The sequence below is a fragment of the Mus pahari genome, chromosome 16 (genome assembly GCF_900095145.1).
Source record: "Mus pahari chromosome 16, PAHARI_EIJ_v1.1, whole genome shotgun sequence".
Lineage (NCBI taxonomy): Eukaryota > Metazoa > Chordata > Mammalia > Rodentia > Muridae > Mus > Mus pahari.
In genome coordinates, this window is record NC_034605.1 from 27,473,645 (window position 1) to 27,492,802 (window position 19,158).

At 42.5% G+C, this 19,158-nt stretch overlaps 4 protein-coding genes and 2 non-coding genes across 6 annotated transcripts in view; 3 read left to right on the forward strand and 3 right to left on the reverse strand.

Annotated features, from left to right (window-relative positions):
* Positions 1-3,854: 3,854 nt before the first annotated feature.
* Positions 3,855-3,927, reverse strand: Trnar-ucg. The gene has a single exon. It is a non-coding gene; the product is annotated as a tRNA-Arg (tRNA).
* A 3,931-nt stretch (positions 3,928-7,858) lies between these two features.
* Positions 7,859-7,930, reverse strand: Trnam-cau. Its single transcript has one exon. It is a non-coding gene; the product is annotated as a tRNA-Met (tRNA).
* A 632-nt stretch (positions 7,931-8,562) lies between these two features.
* LOC110333943 (histone H4) lies at positions 8,563-9,027 on the forward strand. The gene has a single exon (XM_021215731.1). It carries the CDS (start codon positions 8,622-8,624, stop codon positions 8,931-8,933), a length of 312 nt encoding a protein of 103 aa, XP_021071390.1. The 5' UTR covers positions 8,563-8,621; the 3' UTR covers positions 8,934-9,027.
* A 2,787-nt stretch (positions 9,028-11,814) lies between these two features.
* Positions 11,815-12,244, reverse strand: LOC110333939 (histone H2B type 1-like). Its single transcript, XM_021215727.2, has one exon. The coding sequence runs from the start codon at positions 12,234-12,236 to the stop codon at positions 11,856-11,858; it is 381 nt and encodes a 126-aa protein (XP_021071386.1). The 5' UTR covers positions 12,237-12,244; the 3' UTR covers positions 11,815-11,855.
* A 258-nt stretch (positions 12,245-12,502) lies between these two features.
* On the forward strand, positions 12,503-12,941 carry LOC110333945 (histone H2A type 1-F). The gene has a single exon (XM_021215733.2). The coding sequence runs from the start codon at positions 12,518-12,520 to the stop codon at positions 12,908-12,910; it is 393 nt and encodes a 130-aa protein (XP_021071392.1). The 5' UTR covers positions 12,503-12,517; the 3' UTR covers positions 12,911-12,941.
* The window catches only part of LOC110334292 (histone H3-like centromeric protein CSE4), a 9,417-nt gene continuing 3,090 nt past the window's right edge, over positions 12,832-19,158 (forward strand). Inside the window, exons 1-3 of the mRNA XM_029547683.1 lie at positions 12,832-12,906; positions 14,004-14,290; positions 14,466-14,577. Of these exons, the coding sequence (XP_029403543.1) occupies positions 14,009-14,290; positions 14,466-14,577 (394 nt within the window). The 5' untranslated portion in view covers positions 12,832-12,906; positions 14,004-14,008. The remainder of the gene's footprint in view (positions 12,907-14,003; positions 14,291-14,465; positions 14,578-19,158) is intronic.

Sequence of the window (19,158 nt, forward strand, 5' to 3'; positions counted from 1 at the left end):
GGGCACTGTCACTCTTATAGTAATACCTGAGTGATGCTTTTAATTGTATCTAAGTGTGTTAGAAAATAGGGAGGTGGATGTGGGGACAGGTTTGCCTTTCTGAGCCTTCCATCTTGAGAAAAGCCAGGCATAGTGGACAGTGGTGTCTGCCTGTAATCCCAGCACTTGGTGAGTAGAAGGAGGTAGATTAGAAATTCCAGAGCATCCTTGCCTACATAGGGAATTCCAGGCCAGGCCCAGTCTACATAAAGAGGGAAAGAGGGAGGTGGAGGGAGGAAGGGATATATCTATATCTATATCTATATCTATATCTATATCTATATCTATATCTATAGAGAGAGAGAGGGGAGGGGGGAGAGATGGGAGAGAGTGAGAGAGAGATGCTTGCTACAACTCTATGTGTTTGCACTTTGATTCTTCTCAGTGACAGAACTGAATATAGCTCTGATAACCACAGCACCCATTCAATTGAAGATTGAATATCTGGTGCTTTATACTAGATTTAGTTCCAGCACTGAAGATCCACCACTGAGGTGGAGCAGGAACACATCACTTCCTGTTATAATGGACACTGCTGAGTGCTTATGGTGTTAGCATGTATCATGCAATATACACAACTAGCCATGTCTGAGTAATTGTTTGTTTCTCTCTTTTGTTATTGCTGGGGATCGACCGCAGGACTTCATTTAGTGATGGGTAAATGCTTTACCATGGAGAAAAAAAAATGCCCAGATCCTAAATTATTTTTAAAAATAGAAATGAGTATCATAAATAGTTTGGCATTTACCTGCCCCAAAATGAATTTCACTCTTGGAAGAAATGTAAATTAGATGTGTTTTCCCAGAATATTATTGACAATTTACATCAGAAACTTAAAGCCTGGTCTGGTGGCTAACACTCGTCATCCCAGCATTTGGGAGACTGAGGCAGGAGGATCACCCTTGAGTTTCAAGCCAGCCTTGACATTATATATCCTTTTGAATGTAGAAATTACGCTGCTTATATCAGTTTATTTTATTCAGAACATCTCACTCTTTAAACTAAAGGGGACTTTATTCAGAAGCAAGTGATAATACAGGTTAAAAATACATACTATAGAGGGTGACAATGGACCATGTGAAGGAAAGAGTGCTCAGGGGTCTGTGTCTGTAAGTTTTCTATAAAGGACACAGGGAAAGTGGTACGGGGTTAGATGAAAATCTAGCAAATGTGCATCACTGATAAGAATACAGCTATGTCAAAGACTCCAAAACCTCATATCCATGGGAGTAGCTAAGTCTTCCTTGATTGAGCTCTGAGGTCTGGAAAAACCTTCCCTTGGTCAAGATTTCCCTTTAGCTAATTGCATGCAGAAACTATTAGCCACAGCTCCCTCCAGATTTTTACAGCCTAACACTGCTCCCTTACAGAAACTTTTTAACAAAAGAAGATTAACCTGCCTGCCCTTTTTCCCCCAGTTATATCCAACAAATCCATTTTTTTTTTTCCTGGTTGCTCTTCGTGCCTCTCATCAGAGAGCACAACCAGCGACATGCCAGCTTTTCTGTATGCGTCCATCATTTCTTCTTCCTATAGTAGATCCGATTGGGGCAACCTCTAAATGTGTCATTGCAATGTGCATATATTTTCTGACTGTAGGAATGTATAATGCAGCACTGCTTATAACTGTAATGTAATAAGAGATTGGTTATATGCATTATGGTAAATAAAAGACTATTAGACTATTAAAATTTATAACACAGAAAGGTACAACTGTATGTTGTATGTATAGAAAAACCACCAGTGAAAAGGCTGGTAAAGCCAGTAAATATTTATTTTTTTTCCCGTTTATCTTTAAAAAACATCGAATATTGTCTTTTAGTTCTCTATTTCTCCCAAGTAAATGAAAGTATAGTAATGTTAAACAAATAATAAATTGGAAAAGATTGCTGCAGTTGTGTCTTGCAAAGCATGTGTGTTCAAATGTTTAACCCACCTGCTCTTGCTCTGGTTTAGTTAGTGGTGGATCAAAGGCAAGTGTTACATGGAAGAAAGATGACTCATTTGTTTTAAATTTATGAGCAACTTGCTTACATGAGCAAGGCCCTGAATCTGGGATTTGGTTTGCAGATCTGCCAAGGAAAAAAACTGGTCAAAATTGTTGATTATGGATAAGAATTTGGTGGCTCTCTGGCGCCCTCATGTGGCTGAGCTGAAGCACTGCTTGACTATGTGAACTGTGAGAATGATGCCCACAAAAGGGCCCACAAAAGCCTGGAATTTTGGAAGCTAGGGACGATCTTCGTAGATATTCAGCAGCAGTTTCCATTTTTCTTGCGTGAACACCAAGGCATGTGGTTGAAGGATCCTATGGTATGGGAGATGGAATCTGGTCCCTGTCTGACCTTTTACTGAACATTTCTCTTGATCTAATTATTTTCTTCTTAGCAATAAAACAATGACCAACAGAAACATGCCTTCAGTTAGGCAAAATGGAATTTAGTGGTTTAGTACAACGGAGGTAAAATGTAATGTGAATCAGTTGGTTCAGAAACTATTCTTGGTGGGTGGGCAGGGGAGCAGGGTGGGGGGAGGGTATAGGGAACTTTCGGGATAGCATTTGAAATGTAAATAAAGAAAACATCTAATAATAAAAAAAGAAACTATTCTTGGATAGCCTGGTTATTTTTATCTAGCTGAAACAATAATGTAAGACTATAGCTATATGTGGGCAAGTAGTGGTCATCATATGGAGTCGGGGTGGGATGGGATGGGATGGGATGGGATGGGATGGGATGGGTCTGTGTTTAGGACATTTTGCTATTAGTTAGTGCTACTATTTTACATTGGTACTATCAAACAATTGATGATGGCTTGTTTGCCGTTCCTTCGTCCCTTTCCCACTCTCCTCTCCCCACATCCTCTTGTTTCCTTCCCTCCCACCTTTCTTTTTACTGCCTTCCCTTCTCCCTTCCTCTTTTTCCTTCTTCTCTTACCTCCCCCTTCCCATTCATTCACTTTCCATGCATCTCTAAAGAGCTTCAGAGCATGTGTGTTTCTGAACCCCCACCTTAAAGCAACACGTCTCACATATTTATCAAAGGGTGTAAATACTTTATTTTCTGAATTGGGGATAAATTTTTAGCATCTATTGACCACTGAACACTCAGGGTGTCGGAGATCGTTCTACTTTTCAGTTTTCCTGGTTGGTACATGCCTTTTCTTTCTGTGCAATAGGAGGAGAAGAAAAGAGGGAATACTTTGGTTCACGCATGTCTTTATTTTCTTGGATCCCATTTCTGCCAGGCGTGATACGGCAGGCCTGAGTGCATAGTACAGACAGGAGGCCACTATCTCAAAGCACAACAACAATGCAGGGGTGTGGATTATTCAGCCCATCAAAACTGAGGCCCAGAGCCCCACAGCCTAAACCTGGGAGAATCTGACAGTTCAAGATACCCGGAGGCCTCATTTCAGTTGATTCTTGTCTTTCTCGAACACAGTTCTTCGCAGTGTTTCTCAACCCGGGGGTCGCGACCCCCGGACTGGGACTGGATATCAAATATTTTGCATATCAGGATATTTACATTAAGATTTATAACAGTAGGAAAATTACAGTTATGAAGTAGTAACGAAATAATTTTATAGTTGGGGATCACCACAATATGAAGAACTGTATTAAAGGGTCGCAATATTAGGAAGGTTGAGGACCACTGCTTTAAGGCGTCGAAAATGGTTTCCCCTTTCCCTTTGACCGAAGCAAGCAAGAATTTCGGAAAACCTGGAAAATGAGGGTCTTATTTTAGTTTTCGATCGGACGTTACAATTTAACTTACAGAGATCAGAGAAAAAAAACAAAAGACAAAAGAGTGAAGTAACCACGAAGGGATTCGAACCCTCAATCTTCTGATCCGAAGTCAGACGCCTTATCCGTTAGGCCACGTGGTCACAGAAGCTGTTCTTGACCAGATCATTTAGGAAGCAAAAGAAACTGCTGGGCTCTGCACATTATTTAAAAAAAAAAAAAAAAAAAAAAATGCAGTCCACGCCAGGAGATCCTACGGATTATTTGAGGCCACATAGTCAGATTTAGAAAAAACTGGGACCGAGTTATTTCGGTATTGTAATTCATGGTTAAGCAAGTAGTTTGCATAGACTGAGAACTGATTCCTTATTAATGCTCATCATTCATAAACTCATTTCTTACAGACCCCATGGCATGACAAAGCCATCCTCACATGTTTTCCTACTTTCGTTGATTCTTATAACTTGATGCCACAGCACTTTTCAAGGTACATACTGTTCATTTAAAAAAGAAAACAGTACGTTTTAGGGGGATCCTCTGGCGTCTTGACAGGACCAAGGTCATTAATTGCTACTCGTAAATTAGCTTTCATTAAGAAGTGAAAAGACTCAAAGTTAGGAATGTGAATAATTTTGACTATTATCATGTTTTACACTTAATTTATGAATAAAATTTGGTATTATAATAATTTTAAAAAAGAAACATTCATGAAGTCATGATGCTTTCATGATTACTAAAAAGCAATTACTATGGTTCAGAAAGGGGGCCTTTTACACAGCCTTTCTTTCCTGTCAGTAGAATAACATCTGGAAAATAGGAAGAATGAAATAGAAACACGAATTCTTTACACACGTTTGTTCTGGCGTCCCACAATCAACTACCAGGTGAGCTTTGTTCTCACAGACACATTCTTTGGTTCTGCAACTTTGGAATGTAACAGGCCCTAAGACCTTAGCACAACTGACTCCCTAATTGACTGCCATTCAGGCTGTATGCAGTAGGTGGCACCACCTGTCAAAACTAAAACAAAAACTCAACCCATCAAAGTCCATAGTTCCGGGAGAGTCCCTAAAAGTACCACCCTTGTTTTCTGGCTTCGGTAGTTCTGCTTCTGGCTTACTGTTCTTGATAACTGAAGTATGTCAACTTGGGACATGAATTTTGTGCTTAAAGGCTCAACCCTGAGAAAGACTCAGTGCTACACCGTGATCTGGAACACACAGTGTAGTCATTGGTCAGCTAAGAAAGACTTTCTATTGGCTAAAACCCATGTCCGAGAAGTCTTCTCTGATGAACACTCCACAACAGAATGATGTTCTCTTTATTCCTGGAATTGGAGATTTCTTGAAAAGCAGCTTGGATGCTCAGATGGCATTGTGTGGCTTACCCACCATGGGAAATGGTGGCACAGCTGGTGAGAATTGTTGATTGACTTATTAGTTTTCAAGACTTTTATTTCTGCTGTTGCAAAACAAACAAACAAACAAAAAACAACAAAAAACAAAACAAAAGTGTTAACTAAATGGACTAGGCAGGTTGTATTTATGTACATGCATATATTTGTAATGATGCTAATAATAGAGGTCATGAATATCATAGGGATTGAGAAGGTGTGTACGGGAGGAGTTGGAGGGCAAGGAGGGAGGAGGAAATGATATAATTACATTTAAATAAAAGAACTGCAGAACCAGCAAACAGCCATCCCCATAGCTCTTGCTGAGTGGGATGGAGGAGCATTTGGGAGGCTGTAGTGTGGGTGTGTGTTTAAGAGGTTTGGCTAAGTCTGTATGAAATATTTATGTAGAGATGACCATTTTAAGATGGTCACTCTTGCATAGTTTTAATATAGATAGCTCCAAACATGCACATTGAAACAATCCCATAGAGCCTACATTAGGTGTCTTGTGTCCTACCGTTTCATGACATTTCCATTGGTTGAAGAGATGGTCTGCATGCAACCCATTCTCTTTTTGGAACCGCCTCCTCTCTCACACTGAATCTTTGTAGTTAGGCGTGAGTGTTTTACTCTCATGTGCACCTCCATTTGTTTCTTTTGCCTAGAATGCTTTTCTTGGCTGCCTAGCAATCACTTACTTACTTAAGTTTCTTGGCAAAATCCACCCCTTTGCCTGGTCTATAAATGTCAGTGTGATGGCTAAAGAAACTATTTTATGCTGGGCATCCATCTAGCTGTTTGCCTTAAACTCCAGTCCCTGGAAGATAAGTCTCAGTAACTCTGACTCAGTGACCCTCTCTAAAACTGAAGAGCCCCGTGTGACTGTTTGTTACCATATGACTAACTTTTTTTTTTGCTTCTGTAACTGGCTTACACAGATAGATACCCAAACATGGCTTTGAGTTGGCTTAACCAGAACAGAACAGTTTTTGCTTGCTTGTATGGATACTAAGGGTCTTGTTATTTTCTCCCTTGAAACTCTTCTTCCCATAGCCTTCCTTCATGGCGATCTCACAGTTAGCTCAGAGATTGTATGTATTGCACTTTGTAATTATAATCAGGTTGACTGTATGGTTTCCCCAGTGGTTGTACACCCCATAACACTGGGGCAAGGATATGGGAGCAGAACTTCTCAATTTAATGTCTAGTTCTGTGAAATTAAGGGTCATGGTAATGACCCTTAGCCATACACTAAAAAGGACAATCCGGGAATATCCACAGAGCTCCTGGGGAGTAATTTTATTCTACATCCTTGAAGCAGGGAGTGACTGTGACCCATGCTGGTAGGATACTTAATGTAGTGTTTAATTTATGACCAGTAAGCATGTGGTCACCAGGCAACCAGTTCCCTAGAGCTATTTGGACTCCTGTTCAACAGACATTACTAGACTGGCATAGCTGATACACACTCCTGTGGCTCTCAGCTGGAGTGATGAATTCTGACACCGCGGAGGAGAGGACAAAAGAGCCTGCTCCAGTCTTCATCTTTGTGACAGTCTTTCCCGGTATTGTAGTCTTTCCTGTAATCCTAACTTCACACTCATGTAGTTATGGAAGGACTTCCCCAAGTCACTGAACTGTTGGGTGGTTATGGGGCTGAGATCAACAATTGGTTTTATTCTCGAAGCTCACAAAGTAGTTCTTAAAAAGAAAAAAAAAAAAAAATCACTTTTTTTTTTTTTTTGGTCTAAAGCAAAGAACTATTTTATTTATTTATTTTTTCTTTTCCTAATTACTTTTCAATTTTATTATAGCTCATATTTCTTTTTTATTTATTTGTTTTATTATTATTATTTTCTTTATTTACATTTCAAATGCTATCCGGAAAGTTCCCTATACCCCCCCCCCCCCGCCCCTGCTCCCCTACCCACCCACTCCCACTACTTGGCCCAGGCCTTCCCTTGTGCTGGGTCATATAAAGAACTATTTTAAAACGACACAGTAAAGCTTGTTGGTAGAGGCAAGAGGAGCATTTCAAGGTCACTCAAAACAAAGCAATCCAAAATACCTGTATTGATGCTAGGCTACTTACTGTGTTTTTTCTGTTTTAACTTCTAGGACAGTATGTGATATATAAAATTTGAACAGGAATCCTTACTGTGAGAGAAATTAAAAAGACAGTGAGTACAAAACTTGAAAAATAAGCGTAGAGAATAGCAATGGCTTAGCAAAGATTTATCTTTGTGAAAGTGGAGACTAATGTTGGTTGCAGAAGTGGTTTTCTCAGTCAGACTTCAACTGAAGACCCCATATCTTCCCTTAACTACACACACTTTTATCAAAACACTACCTATTGCTGTCAAGATTAAGCCTCTAGTAATCGCAAAGAATATCTATAGGGACTGACCAATGTATTTCTACCACCAGACCCTTGAAAAATAAGGCTTTATGAACTATGTATAGGAGAAACTGATCCCTGTTCTTCCACCCTTACCTTGTATTCGCCTTCGTTTAGTGATTTTTAGGCTTTATTGGGCAAAGATAATAAGCCAAAATAAATCTGACTTATTACCAAGAGAACACGAGTTCCCACTTGAGCGTCCATGAAAAAATTTCAGTTCCATTTTGCAGAGATCGATTTGACTTCACGAACTTAACTTAGAAGAAAAAAATCCAGATAGCAGAGGATGGTTTCGATCCATCGACCTCTGGGTTATGGGCCCAGCACGCTTCCGCTGCGCCACTCTGCTACTAGAGGATAGCGTCTCATAATATTATACTTAACTTTATTTACAGTTGCTGATGCTCTACTTCATACAAAGGCTTTCAGGAAGGCACCTTCTAATTTTGTCTACAAAAAGGCTGCTATTTGTTGGGAATAATGTCGCTAATGAATCAAAGAGAAAGCAAAATGTGGACTAGATTAGCAAACATTAACATACTAGTAATTCGACAAAGGAGAAAACAATACAGCGCGTCTTAGTGACCAACCACGCATTTACCTACGCGAAGAGTTTGGGATCAGGTTTGTCTTGAAGTCGAGATAGTGGAAGAAATGGTGCTATTTTCTCCAGTGTTTAGTCCTTTACAGCAGGAAATAAAAACATAGGAAGCGAGACCTCCACACCAGCATTTGTGATCGCTTGGCTCACCAAAGATCTCCTGTCTTTCTAAATTTGTTACAAGTGACAAATATGCATTGTTAAAGAAATAGTTTAGTCTGAACTAGTTAAAATGGCCGGGAAGTCCAGTTTGGGGGACAAAGGACCCAGCTCAAGGAGATAGAACAACGAACGTTGGTGACGTCATTAGCCATGAACCATGCCAGGGGCGGGGCGAGTGTACGAGGTTTCAGTCTTCAATCAGGTCCGAAAACACTGCATATAAGGAATGTGCCTGTGCCTTCCACTCTGTTGAGGTTTCTTCTTCAGCAGCTTCACCATGTCTGGGCGTGGTAAAGGTGGTAAGGGTCTTGGAAAAGGCGGCGCCAAGCGCCACCGTAAAGTTCTGCGTGACAACATCCAGGGCATCACCAAGCCCGCCATCCGCCGCCTGGCCCGGCGCGGAGGAGTGAAGCGCATCTCCGGCCTCATCTACGAGGAGACCCGCGGTGTGCTGAAGGTGTTCCTGGAGAACGTGATCCGCGACGCCGTCACCTACACGGAGCACGCCAAGCGCAAGACCGTCACCGCCATGGACGTGGTCTACGCGCTCAAGCGCCAGGGCCGCACCCTCTACGGCTTCGGCGGTTAAGCGAGTCTCGCTTTTGACCTCAGAAAACCAAAGGCCCTTTTCAGGGCCGCCCACATTTTCCTATTAAAAGAGCGAACATTTAATCTAACGTTTTATGCAAGGTTAGCAGTGTTTAGTACGTATGTTATTCGACTCACTAGGGTATTTACAAGCCAGGTTGACAATTAAGTTATATTCGGGGAATGTGCACTTATTTGGAACTAGAAGTATAAGGTGTCTTTGGTGCAGGTTGCAAGGACAAAGCGCCAGAGCTAGCGGTTGCGCAGCTGGGAACAAGAGCGTGGGGGCGGGCCTGAGTGCACAGCACCGACGATGGTTGGTTGTTTCTGTGCTTGGAGCGTCTGCGCAGACTGCGGAAATCCGGCTACAAAGACTTGCGTGTCCCGGAGACCCATGCGGTGTTGGCTTTTCTGGTACTCATGGTGTTGGACAGGAGTTTACTAAAAGGAATGGTTCATTAAGGTTGGGGCATTAGATAAAGTATAAAAAAATTGGTATTTCTAATATGCAACTTTATGGGAACGTCCCGATTGTTAACATGTAGGAGTGCACCCATGATGGATGTTTAAATAATCAAAATCTGAATTTGGTTTCAGCCAGGAGTGATAAGATTTGAGAGTATTGTACACCGAAAGTGTGGGGCCAAATGTCTTGATTCCTTAAAAAAGTCAAAAGAAAAACTCGACAGAAAAGATGCTTTTCTTCATGGCCAGCAATCCACTTGTATGGTTATACTATGAAATCAAGGACATTCAGGGTGTTAATGTGATGTTTATTTAACATTTACTCTGTGTGTGTGTGTGTGTGTGTGTGTTACTGAGTGAATCAACAGTTTACAGGATTTTGTGTCTCCTTCCACCCAGGGATCCAACTCAGCTTAACAGGTTTTTGCAGAAATACTGTTCCTCATTGCTCAGCCTTCTGACTGTTTCTCGTTATCATGATACCACTACCACCATTTTTGTTTTTTGTTTTTTCTTTTTTGAGACCGTGTTTCTCTGGGTAGCTCTGGATGCCCTTGGACTCTGTTGACCAGGCTGGCCTCGACCTCAAGATATGCCTCTGCCTTCCGAGTGTTGGGATTAAAGGCCTCCCCAGCACCTCCTGTTTCTCATCTTTACTTTTAAAGATTAGGGTTTCTGTGGGTAAGTGAAAAGTATCATATACTACTGGAGGTTAAGTTGTTTGAAGAAAAAAAACAAATCTGAGGCTTGAAAAGAGTAATCTGAACACAACACGTGTCAGCAACTGTTCTGAGTTCTGGAATTTATAAGTACGAATAATTTAAATGTTTATGGGTGTTTGTGCACCATGTGCTCAAGAGGGCTAGAAGAGGGTGCTGCATCCCCTGAAACGGGCAGTAGTGAGCCACCATGTATGTGCTGGGATGGGCCCCGGGTGCCCTGGAAAAGCAGCCAGTGCTCTTAATGTGTGAGTGAAGGGTTCCTTGTTCATTTTATTGGAGTTTGCTCTCGTTGAGGTGGGAACTACTGTAGGGGTTTGAGCTGAAAACAGGCACGATCTGAGTTAAATTTCAAAACAATGAATATAGATGTTTGATGAAAACTAGTGTCAAGGAAAACTAGTAAGGAGGCTGCTACCGCTATTCAGTTTGCGGAGGCCATTGCTTTGGATCAGTGGTCTGGGCTGTGAAAAGTAGTTAGATTCTGTGTATGGTTTTGCAGGTTTAAGGTCTACCCTTAGACAATTTTAATTTTAATTTTTATTTGACCAAAAATGGGACTATGAGCAATATTAAAAATATTGAAGGTTGGAGCTAGAGGTGCCTTAATGGTAGTTAAGAGTTTACTGCTTTTGCAGGACTAGAGTTCAGTGCTCATTACCTATTTGGATGGCTCACACCCCCAGGTAGCTTCAGTTCCAGAGGATCCATACACACAGAAAGACATGCACAACTTAAAAATAACTCTTTAAGAAAAAAATATTAAAATTAAAACCAACAGTTCTCTGTATAATTTTAAATATATTCTTCAGCCTTCTTAAATACTAGGCTGAATACTACCCAGATGCTAGTGTCTCACATAGGAGCAAGTTTTCCCTTTTATTTAGTCTTTTCTTAATGAATTGTTAGATCTAGTAAGTCAGTGGAGTCCTGTAAATGCCTTAGGTGGAGGCTGAGGGGAACACTTTTAGAGGTATAGATAGGATCTAGGATATCCCCAAACATGAAAGGAAGTTGAACTGCTAGAAAAATATTGTTCACAGGACCAGTTGAAGAACTTTGACCCAGGATTTAGCAAAGCTGCCAGTCCAGACCCTCATTAAAGCCATAAGTTAGAGACTTGTCTCAGCGACAGACTGTTATTATACTGAATGCAGCAGTTGTGAATTATTCCCTCTGGGAGCTCTCCTAATCCTAAATAGAAGATACACTGTAATTACTGCATAATTCCTGAAATTAATAAACAGTTGAGACCTTACAGTAATTGCACCCAGAGAATCTCCTATTGTGTTTCAAGTCGCTGATAACCTGGTACAAGGGAAAACTTGAAAGTTTACTAAGCAGGATACATTGTATCCAGAGAGTGAGCTGTTTCAGACTAGTCACCAAATGCCATAAAGAACAATCCACTTAAAACCTGCAGGAGTAAAAAGTCACTGGTGGCAAACCATAGATTTCTTAGGCTTTTGCTCTTCCATTTTTAAGTCAGGGTTTCTAGGACCCTCTCCTAAAAATAAAAATCATTAAGTGGACCACACAGAAAATATTGGTGATGGGACATTGTGTGTATTCCATACTCAGAAAACTGAATCTTAAGTACTCCTACACATAATCCTGTAGATGTGACGGTAGTTATTTCCCCAGCGGTTACTAAATTAGCATTAAAGCTCTAATTATGAAGTCTTGAGTGGCTCTGAAAAGAGCCTTTGGGTTAGGTTAGGAGTGTGAGTTAAACGAACTCACTTAGAGCTGGTGTACTTGGTGACAGCCTTGGTGCCCTCCGACACGGCATGCTTGGCCAGCTCCCCGGGNAGCAGCAGGCGCACGGCCGTCTGGATCTCCCGGGACGTGATGGTCGAGCGCTTGTTGTANTGCGCCAGGCGGGACGCCTCGCCCGCAATGCGCTCGAAGATGTCGTTCACGAACGAGTTCATGATGCCCATGGCCTTGGAGGAGATGCCCGTGTCGGGGTGCACTTGCTTCAGCACCTTGTACACGTACACCGAGTAGCTCTCCTTGCGGCTGCGCTTGCGCTTCTTGCCGTCCTTCTTCTGGGCCTTGGTCACGGCCTTCTTGGAGCCCTTCTTCGGGGCGGGAGCGGACTTGGCGGGCTCAGGCATAGTGAAGAGATAAGAACACCAAGAAAAAAGAGATGGAATGGTCGTAGCCCTTGTTGCTATTTAAACAAAGCTGAGGTTATCCTTTTAGAGTCTGCAAACGTCATGCGTTAATCATCCAATCAAAACAAGAATTTTTCATATTCTCGATACCATTGGTTTAGGTAAAACTCTATGTGTAGCCAATGAGACTGCTCCATTTTCGCGCCAGGCGTTGAGTATAAGTATGCTGCTGTGTCTGCTTCACTATTCGCTGAACAGATCCTGACAGCAAGGCATTTACAATGTCTGGTCGTGGCAAACAAGGAGGCAAGGCTCGCGCCAAGGCCAAGACCCGCTCCTCCCGGGCGGGCCTGCAGTTCCCTGTGGGCCGCGTGCACCGCCTGCTCCGAAAGGGCAACTACTCGGAGCGCGTGGGCGCCGGCGCCCCGGTGTACCTGGCGGCCGTGCTGGAGTACCTGACCGCCGAGATCTTGGAGCTGGCGGGCAACGCGGCCCGCGACAACAAGAAGACGCGCATCATCCCGCGCCACCTGCAGCTGGCCATCCGCAACGACGAAGAGCTCAACAAGCTGCTGGGCCGCGTGACCATCGCGCAGGGCGGCGTCCTGCCCAACATCCAGGCCGTGCTGCTGCCCAAGAAGACCGAGAGCCATCACAAGCCCAAGGGAAAGTAAGTCAGTGAGCGGAGCATTAAAAAAAACAAACCCAAAGGCTCTTTTCAGAGCCACCACTTGTTCATACAGGAGTCTAGTAACACGTTTTATCTAGCTTGTGGCAAACAAACTTATGTTAACGTTTCAAGCACAAAACTATAATTCTGATGCTGCGTTAATTCTTAGGCAACTTGTCTTGCTCACGTAGAGAAATACTGAATATACAACAAACATGTAGATAAACTTTTGCACGGAATTTAGCTCTTGCAGTACTTTACATCGTTTTAGTATTGTACTGGAGAGGCTGCAGATGTTCGGGATTGGGAGAAAATACAAAGGGTCTTAAGGAAGTTTTTAGGTGATCCTTTACAATGTTCCAACATTCAGAGGCTACTTGATTCGTAGTTCCTGTTACATTACTGCTGACTTGTGTCACTTTAAACATTCCTGTGTTGAGGAAGAACGTAGTTCGATTTCTGAGTCAAGGTAGAAAGGACCTAGCTGCATATTTTACATATAGCCAACCTGGTCTCCTTCCTCTCTGGTTGCCACCTCTTGATTTGACTGGCTTCAGACCTTGGGGCCAGGGAAGTTACCCAAATGCAGTTTCCCAATAAACTCCCCTTTGATATATTCTAATCTGGCTTGGATTGGCTCATTTCACGGGCTGAGAAATAACCTTGATCACATTGCAGTCTAGGCACAAGAAGCAGAAAAATAAAACCAAAGACTGGTAGAGAACATTTTCCAGAATGGTTTCTCAATCTCTAGGGTCATGACATTTCAAAGTAAAAACTTCTTTGCCTCATGTTCTTTAAGTGGCTTGATTCAAGGGTGGAGACAAATTTAAGAAAGCTTCGGTGTGCCAGACTAAAATATTAGAGTGTAGCAGTCCATCTTAGCAGTGTGCAGGAGTTAACCAATCACCACCTGAACTCCTCAGCCAATAGTACTACTGCGCGGGACTCTTGAAAAGCAGACAAGCCTATCAGGGTGCTTCTCTGTGGGGAGGAGGAGTACGAGAGCGGGTACCTGTGTTGCGCGTGCGCGAACGCAAACGTACTTAAAGGCCACGGGTGCGGTGCTTAGCTATCTCATTTCTTCCTACCATAAGTTGCGATGGCTCGTACTAAGCAGACCGCTCGCAAGTCCACCGGCGGCAAGGCTCCGCGCAAGCAGCTGGCCACCAAGGCCGCCCGCAAGAGCGCCCCGGCCACCGGCGGCGTGAAGAAGCCCCACCGCTACCGTCCCGGCACCGTGGCGCTGCGCGAGATCCGGCGCTACCAGAAGTCGACCGAGCTGCTGATCCGCAAGCTGCCGTTCCAGCGCCTGGTGCGCGAGATCGCGCAGGACTTCAAGACCGACCTGCGCTTCCAGAGCTCGGCCGTCATGGCTCTGCAGGAGGCCTGCGAGGCCTACCTTGTGGGTCTGTTTGAGGACACCAACCTGTGCGCCATCCACGCCAAGCCTGCTTGTGGACGTTGTACATCGTGGTGCGGAGCCTAGTGCGCACCACGATGTACAACGTCCACAAGCAGACCTGCGCTTCCAGAGCTCGGCCGTCATGGCTCTGCAGGAGGCGAGCGAGGCCTACCTTGTGGGTCTGTTTGAGGACACCAACCTGTGCGCCATCCATGCCAAACGTGTCACCATCATGCCCAAGGACATCCAGCTGGCTCGCCGTATACGTGGCGAGAGGGCTTAAGGATTTGTCATCCACACAACCACTTTAAAGGCTCTTCTTAGAGCCACCCATCTTCCAAAAATAGAGCTGTAGCGCTTTTTCCAAATTGTGCATCAGTTTCATATGTGAAGTGCCAGGGCTCCTAAATTTTCATCGCACCGACCATAAGCATGCAATAATTTCTTTCATGGAAATTAGACTAAGCAAATTATGGTCATCTAGATCCTTGGTGCATGGTTACAGTAATCTTGTAAATTAAAGGTAAAATTTGTAGTTTCAGATGTGTTTACTCTGCAATTGTGAACCATTTCTGAAGGACAGAACCAATGTTGTAACTCAAAAATTAACTGATTTCCCAGTCTTCAAAGGGTAACGGGGTTTTATCATACATTTTATAGCTTGCTTAGTTTGCTCCCTACCCACTTCCCTACTTCCCTACCCCCCTTTTTAAAATGGACCTATTCATAGCCTAGGCTGGTCTGCAACTTTGTAGCTCTGGATATTCTGTATCTGAGAGATAGCCTGTTTCTCCCTCCTACTGTATGCTGGGATTAAGGTGTATATGTCTTGCCCTCCTTTGGGCTTTTTGAGATCCTGAATCTTTATGGCTCTTTCGTTACTTGTGTCACTTGGCTTAATAATCATCACTTCGAGAAAACAACAGCCATTTGGGCACTGGATTTGTCCTAGGTCATTATCTCAGTGGTGTATGATGTGGAAATTTGAGGGCTGGCCTTTAGGGAGATGTGCTAGTGACTGTATGATGGAAGACAGTTTGAACTCTGAATGCTGAAAGCTGTTTTCTGAACAATATTCCATAGAAAGCCTCGAAGATAAAAGCTGGTAACTGTCACTTGTCTCCTTTCTACACTTTCACCTTTCTTCACTCGACAGAGCCTTCTGAATTTATTCCACAAGTATCCAGTATCCTTCAGAATACACTCTCTGTAAAGAGCCAAAGATCTGCTTCTTTCCCACAAAGCATTTTTTGTTATTGTTTTTAAATACTTAATAGACTTGATAAACAAATGAACAAGTGAGTCTTGCTCTGCATTGCACTAGGAACTGTACTAGTGAGAAATTCAATGAGAAATGTTGATACATCATAGATTCAGGATCTATATATTTTTGTATTTATACATTTTTGTACCTATGTATTTATCAATGTACTTGCATACCTACCTACCTACCTACCTACCTACCTACCTACCTACCTATGGTCACTGTATAGCATTGAATGATGGCATTAAAGGTACGTAACCAGGCTGGCCTGGAACTCACAGAGATTTATTTTGCTCTGGTCATCAAGTGATGGGATTAAAGGTATAGTACAGCCACATGCTGTAGATCCAGACTCTTAATATTGTTCCTGAATTCCATTAGCTTATCAAGCCATGAGTGGTAGTGATTCGCTGATGATGCGGATGCCAAAAGTTTATATATACACATAAAATGTGCTTTATTGAAAAACTACAGGGGGCTTGTGGCAACATTTATTGCTTTAGGCTTTTAAAGACATTGACAGTGATAAGATAAAATGCAAAGAGGGCATTGGGGTACCTTTGGTGGGCCGTGCCAGGGTGTACCCTTGAGAAATAAGCTTATTGGGGAAGGAGAGAGTGAGAGGGTGACTCAGAGTGGGGACAAGAGGGAGAGCTAGAGGCAGAAAGATAGGAACAGAGAGGGAAAGAGAGAGAGAGAGAGAGAGAGAGAGAGAGAGAGAGAGAGAGAGAGAGAGAGAGAGAGAAATTGACAATAGAGGTCAAAGAGTTACACTCAAGATGGCAGAAAGATAGGGGTGATTGGCAGCCCTTTTTATCTACAATACCTGGCACAACTGGCCCGCAGGGCAGTGGCAGGTGAGGATTTAAGCTGCTCCTAGGACACCAAGGGCAGGCCAGTGGGAATGCTTGGTCATTAGCATCCTGTTTCCTTTTTGTATATTGTAAAAATGAGGAACTAGAAAGGGATGATGGTGAGGTGGGAAGAGGGGATTGCATTCTTTAGATGGCTTTCTGCTGTCTGGAGGCAACAACACCTTTGGGGATCCAAGAAAACTGGGATGCTGGCCAAGTGCTGGGAGAGCTGGTTGCTTCACTCACTGTCGGGGCTCCGTGGGACCATCTGGAGCTAAGATGTATAGGCCTAGTTGAAGCCGAGTGAACCAGCTGGGGCTAACCACTTGAAGCTGTTCAGGATGCAAATTTTGAGGCAACACCTGGACTTGGAGGATACTGAAATATATCTATATCTATCTGTGGGCCAGAAGATAAAGTTGAGGAATCTAGGGTAAAAACTTTTTTTTTTCCTTAGGTGTACATTTGAAACTTTTAGGCCCAGGGCCCTGGTAGTTGGAGGAGGGGAGTCCCAAGACCAGGGAAATGGGGAAGAATCTCACTCTCAGAAATAGGTAATAGGTGGGGGAACCTTACATTGTTGAATAACAGGGGTGCTTATCTGGAGTCCATTTGACTCATGAGGGGTGGATTCAAGTTGATTCCCTAAATCTGAAGTGTTTTTTTTTTTTTTTTTGTTTTCAAAGAGATAAGTCTTAGACATTCTAGCATTACCATTGTTTGTAATCTGTACTGAAACCCACATTGTAGAAAAGGACATAGACTCACATCTTTGTGTCACAGTGGGAGCTTCAGAAATAATTTTTGGTTAAAAGCATCAAGATTCTTTTAGGAGAGCTCAGGGAAAGACAGAAACCTTTATTTGAGCAGAGGGAACAAAACCTCACTTGGTCTTTATTTTCAGTATGAATACAAACTGTGAAAGTGCCTGACTTTACAAACCAGACAGAAGCTCTTAGCACAAGTACCTTTGAGTCTAGACTTAGAAGACAACCAAAGGAAATGTAAAAACTTGAGCTTGTGACTATAAAAATAGTAGTATTTTGCCACAGTTAGTTTTCAGAATTCCACTGTCTAATGTTAAAACTCTGGTTTTGAAGTCTTCTAGTAGCCCAGTGAGACAAAGAAGTCTGAAGCATTTTTCAGTCAATTTATATACATCAAATCACTTTCTTTATCACCACTTAAGCTTCAACCTTCATAACCTGCATTTACTAACCTTAAGTTATGGCTTGAATGTACATACCTCACAACACCTCCTTAGACCCTAAAACACTTTCTTAGACCCTCACAACGTAAGCTTTCATATTCTCAGACCTTACATATAAACTCTACACCATTTTCCTATGCAATTATTTACGACAAGCCACAGCAGCTGTAAAGTGGGGTTCCTTTAAATGAAGGAACAGTAAAAGTTTACATTGAAATCTGGTTTTTGAGTTTATCTCTTCTCTGAGTCTGGTAACATGGTAAACTGTTTCTAGACAAAGATAGTAACAGCTCTAGGAGAGTGAGGCCTGTGGCCTGATTTTTACACAGGAAGATGACTGAGAAGGCAGCTGAAGCCTTCCTTGCTGCTGTGAAACTGACAAATCTATCAATGACCTGGTGCGTCAGCGAGATGTGAGAAGGGTGAAGTTCACTTGAGTAAACCAGAAGTACAGACCAAACAGCTTCTGAACTTATTGAAAGTGATAGAGACTTTATCTGATACCTGGAATGCTAGGTTCCTCTGTGGTAGGTGGAGAGATACAAGAGTTTTTGACCCAAAAGATCCAATGGATCTTCCCGTAGAGTAGGACCTCCGGGGAACTCTCCTACCTTGTCTAGCAAATTGAGGCAGTCAATTCCCCAGTGGCCTACTTGTCCACAATTTGGACAGTGTACTGTCCGCAGTTGAATATAGGGTAGGTTTTGCTCAATGGCCAGCTTTGCCCCATTTAAAGCAAGGTACAGATATAGGTGCCTCTGTAGCCATTATCTTTGGAGTTGATTAGGGGTACTGCCAGGAACTGATGTGTCTCTCTATCATGAAAAGCTTTTTTTGTTAAACCTCCTTAAATACTACATTCTGGAGATCTCTGAAGTGTTTGAAGACTACCTGTCTGAAGTATATCTAAATAGTCAAGCTTTGCTTGTTTCTAATGACTTGTTTTAGATTTAACTAAAACGTATATAGGAGGCTAAATAAAGCTATTCCTGTAATTAATAGCATTAGAACTTAGCATGACTGCAAGTATAGTTCTGAACACATTAAAGGATTTGATTAATTATAGGTGACTGATTATCACCTTGGATTTCTTAATTATCCTTAGAGTTTACAATGACTTAGCAGCTTTCATACAATTAGGACTTTAGGTTTAGCCCTTAAAGTCACAATTTTGTATTGAAGCACTTCTAGTATCAAAATAAAGCTTTTAATCATAGATACAGTCCACAGAGAGAATTACAATTTTACTGAATCATCTTTTTTTTTTTTTGGTTTTTCAAGACAGGGTTTCTCCGTATAGCCCTGGCTGTCTTGGAACTCACTCTGTAGACCATTATATGTGCACCATTATAGGCCATTGAAGTTTTTTTTTTTTTTTTAAATTCCTTAGTTCATTATCCAAATAGCTAAAACTTAAAAGGCAAACAAGCTAGACAAATATTACATAATGAACATGAGTGGACATTAGAAATTTATAAATCGGGCCGGGCGTGGTTGCGCATGCCTTTAATCCCAGCAG

Excerpts from the sequence above, each read along its gene's own strand:
- LOC110333943 (XM_021215731.1), top strand. The coding sequence starts at position 8,622 with ATGTCTGGGCGTGGTAAAGGTGGTAAGGGTCTTGGAAAAGGCGGCGCC.
- LOC110333945 (XM_021215733.2), top strand. The coding sequence starts at position 12,518 with ATGTCTGGTCGTGGCAAACAAGGAGGCAAGGCTCGCGCCAAGGCCAAG.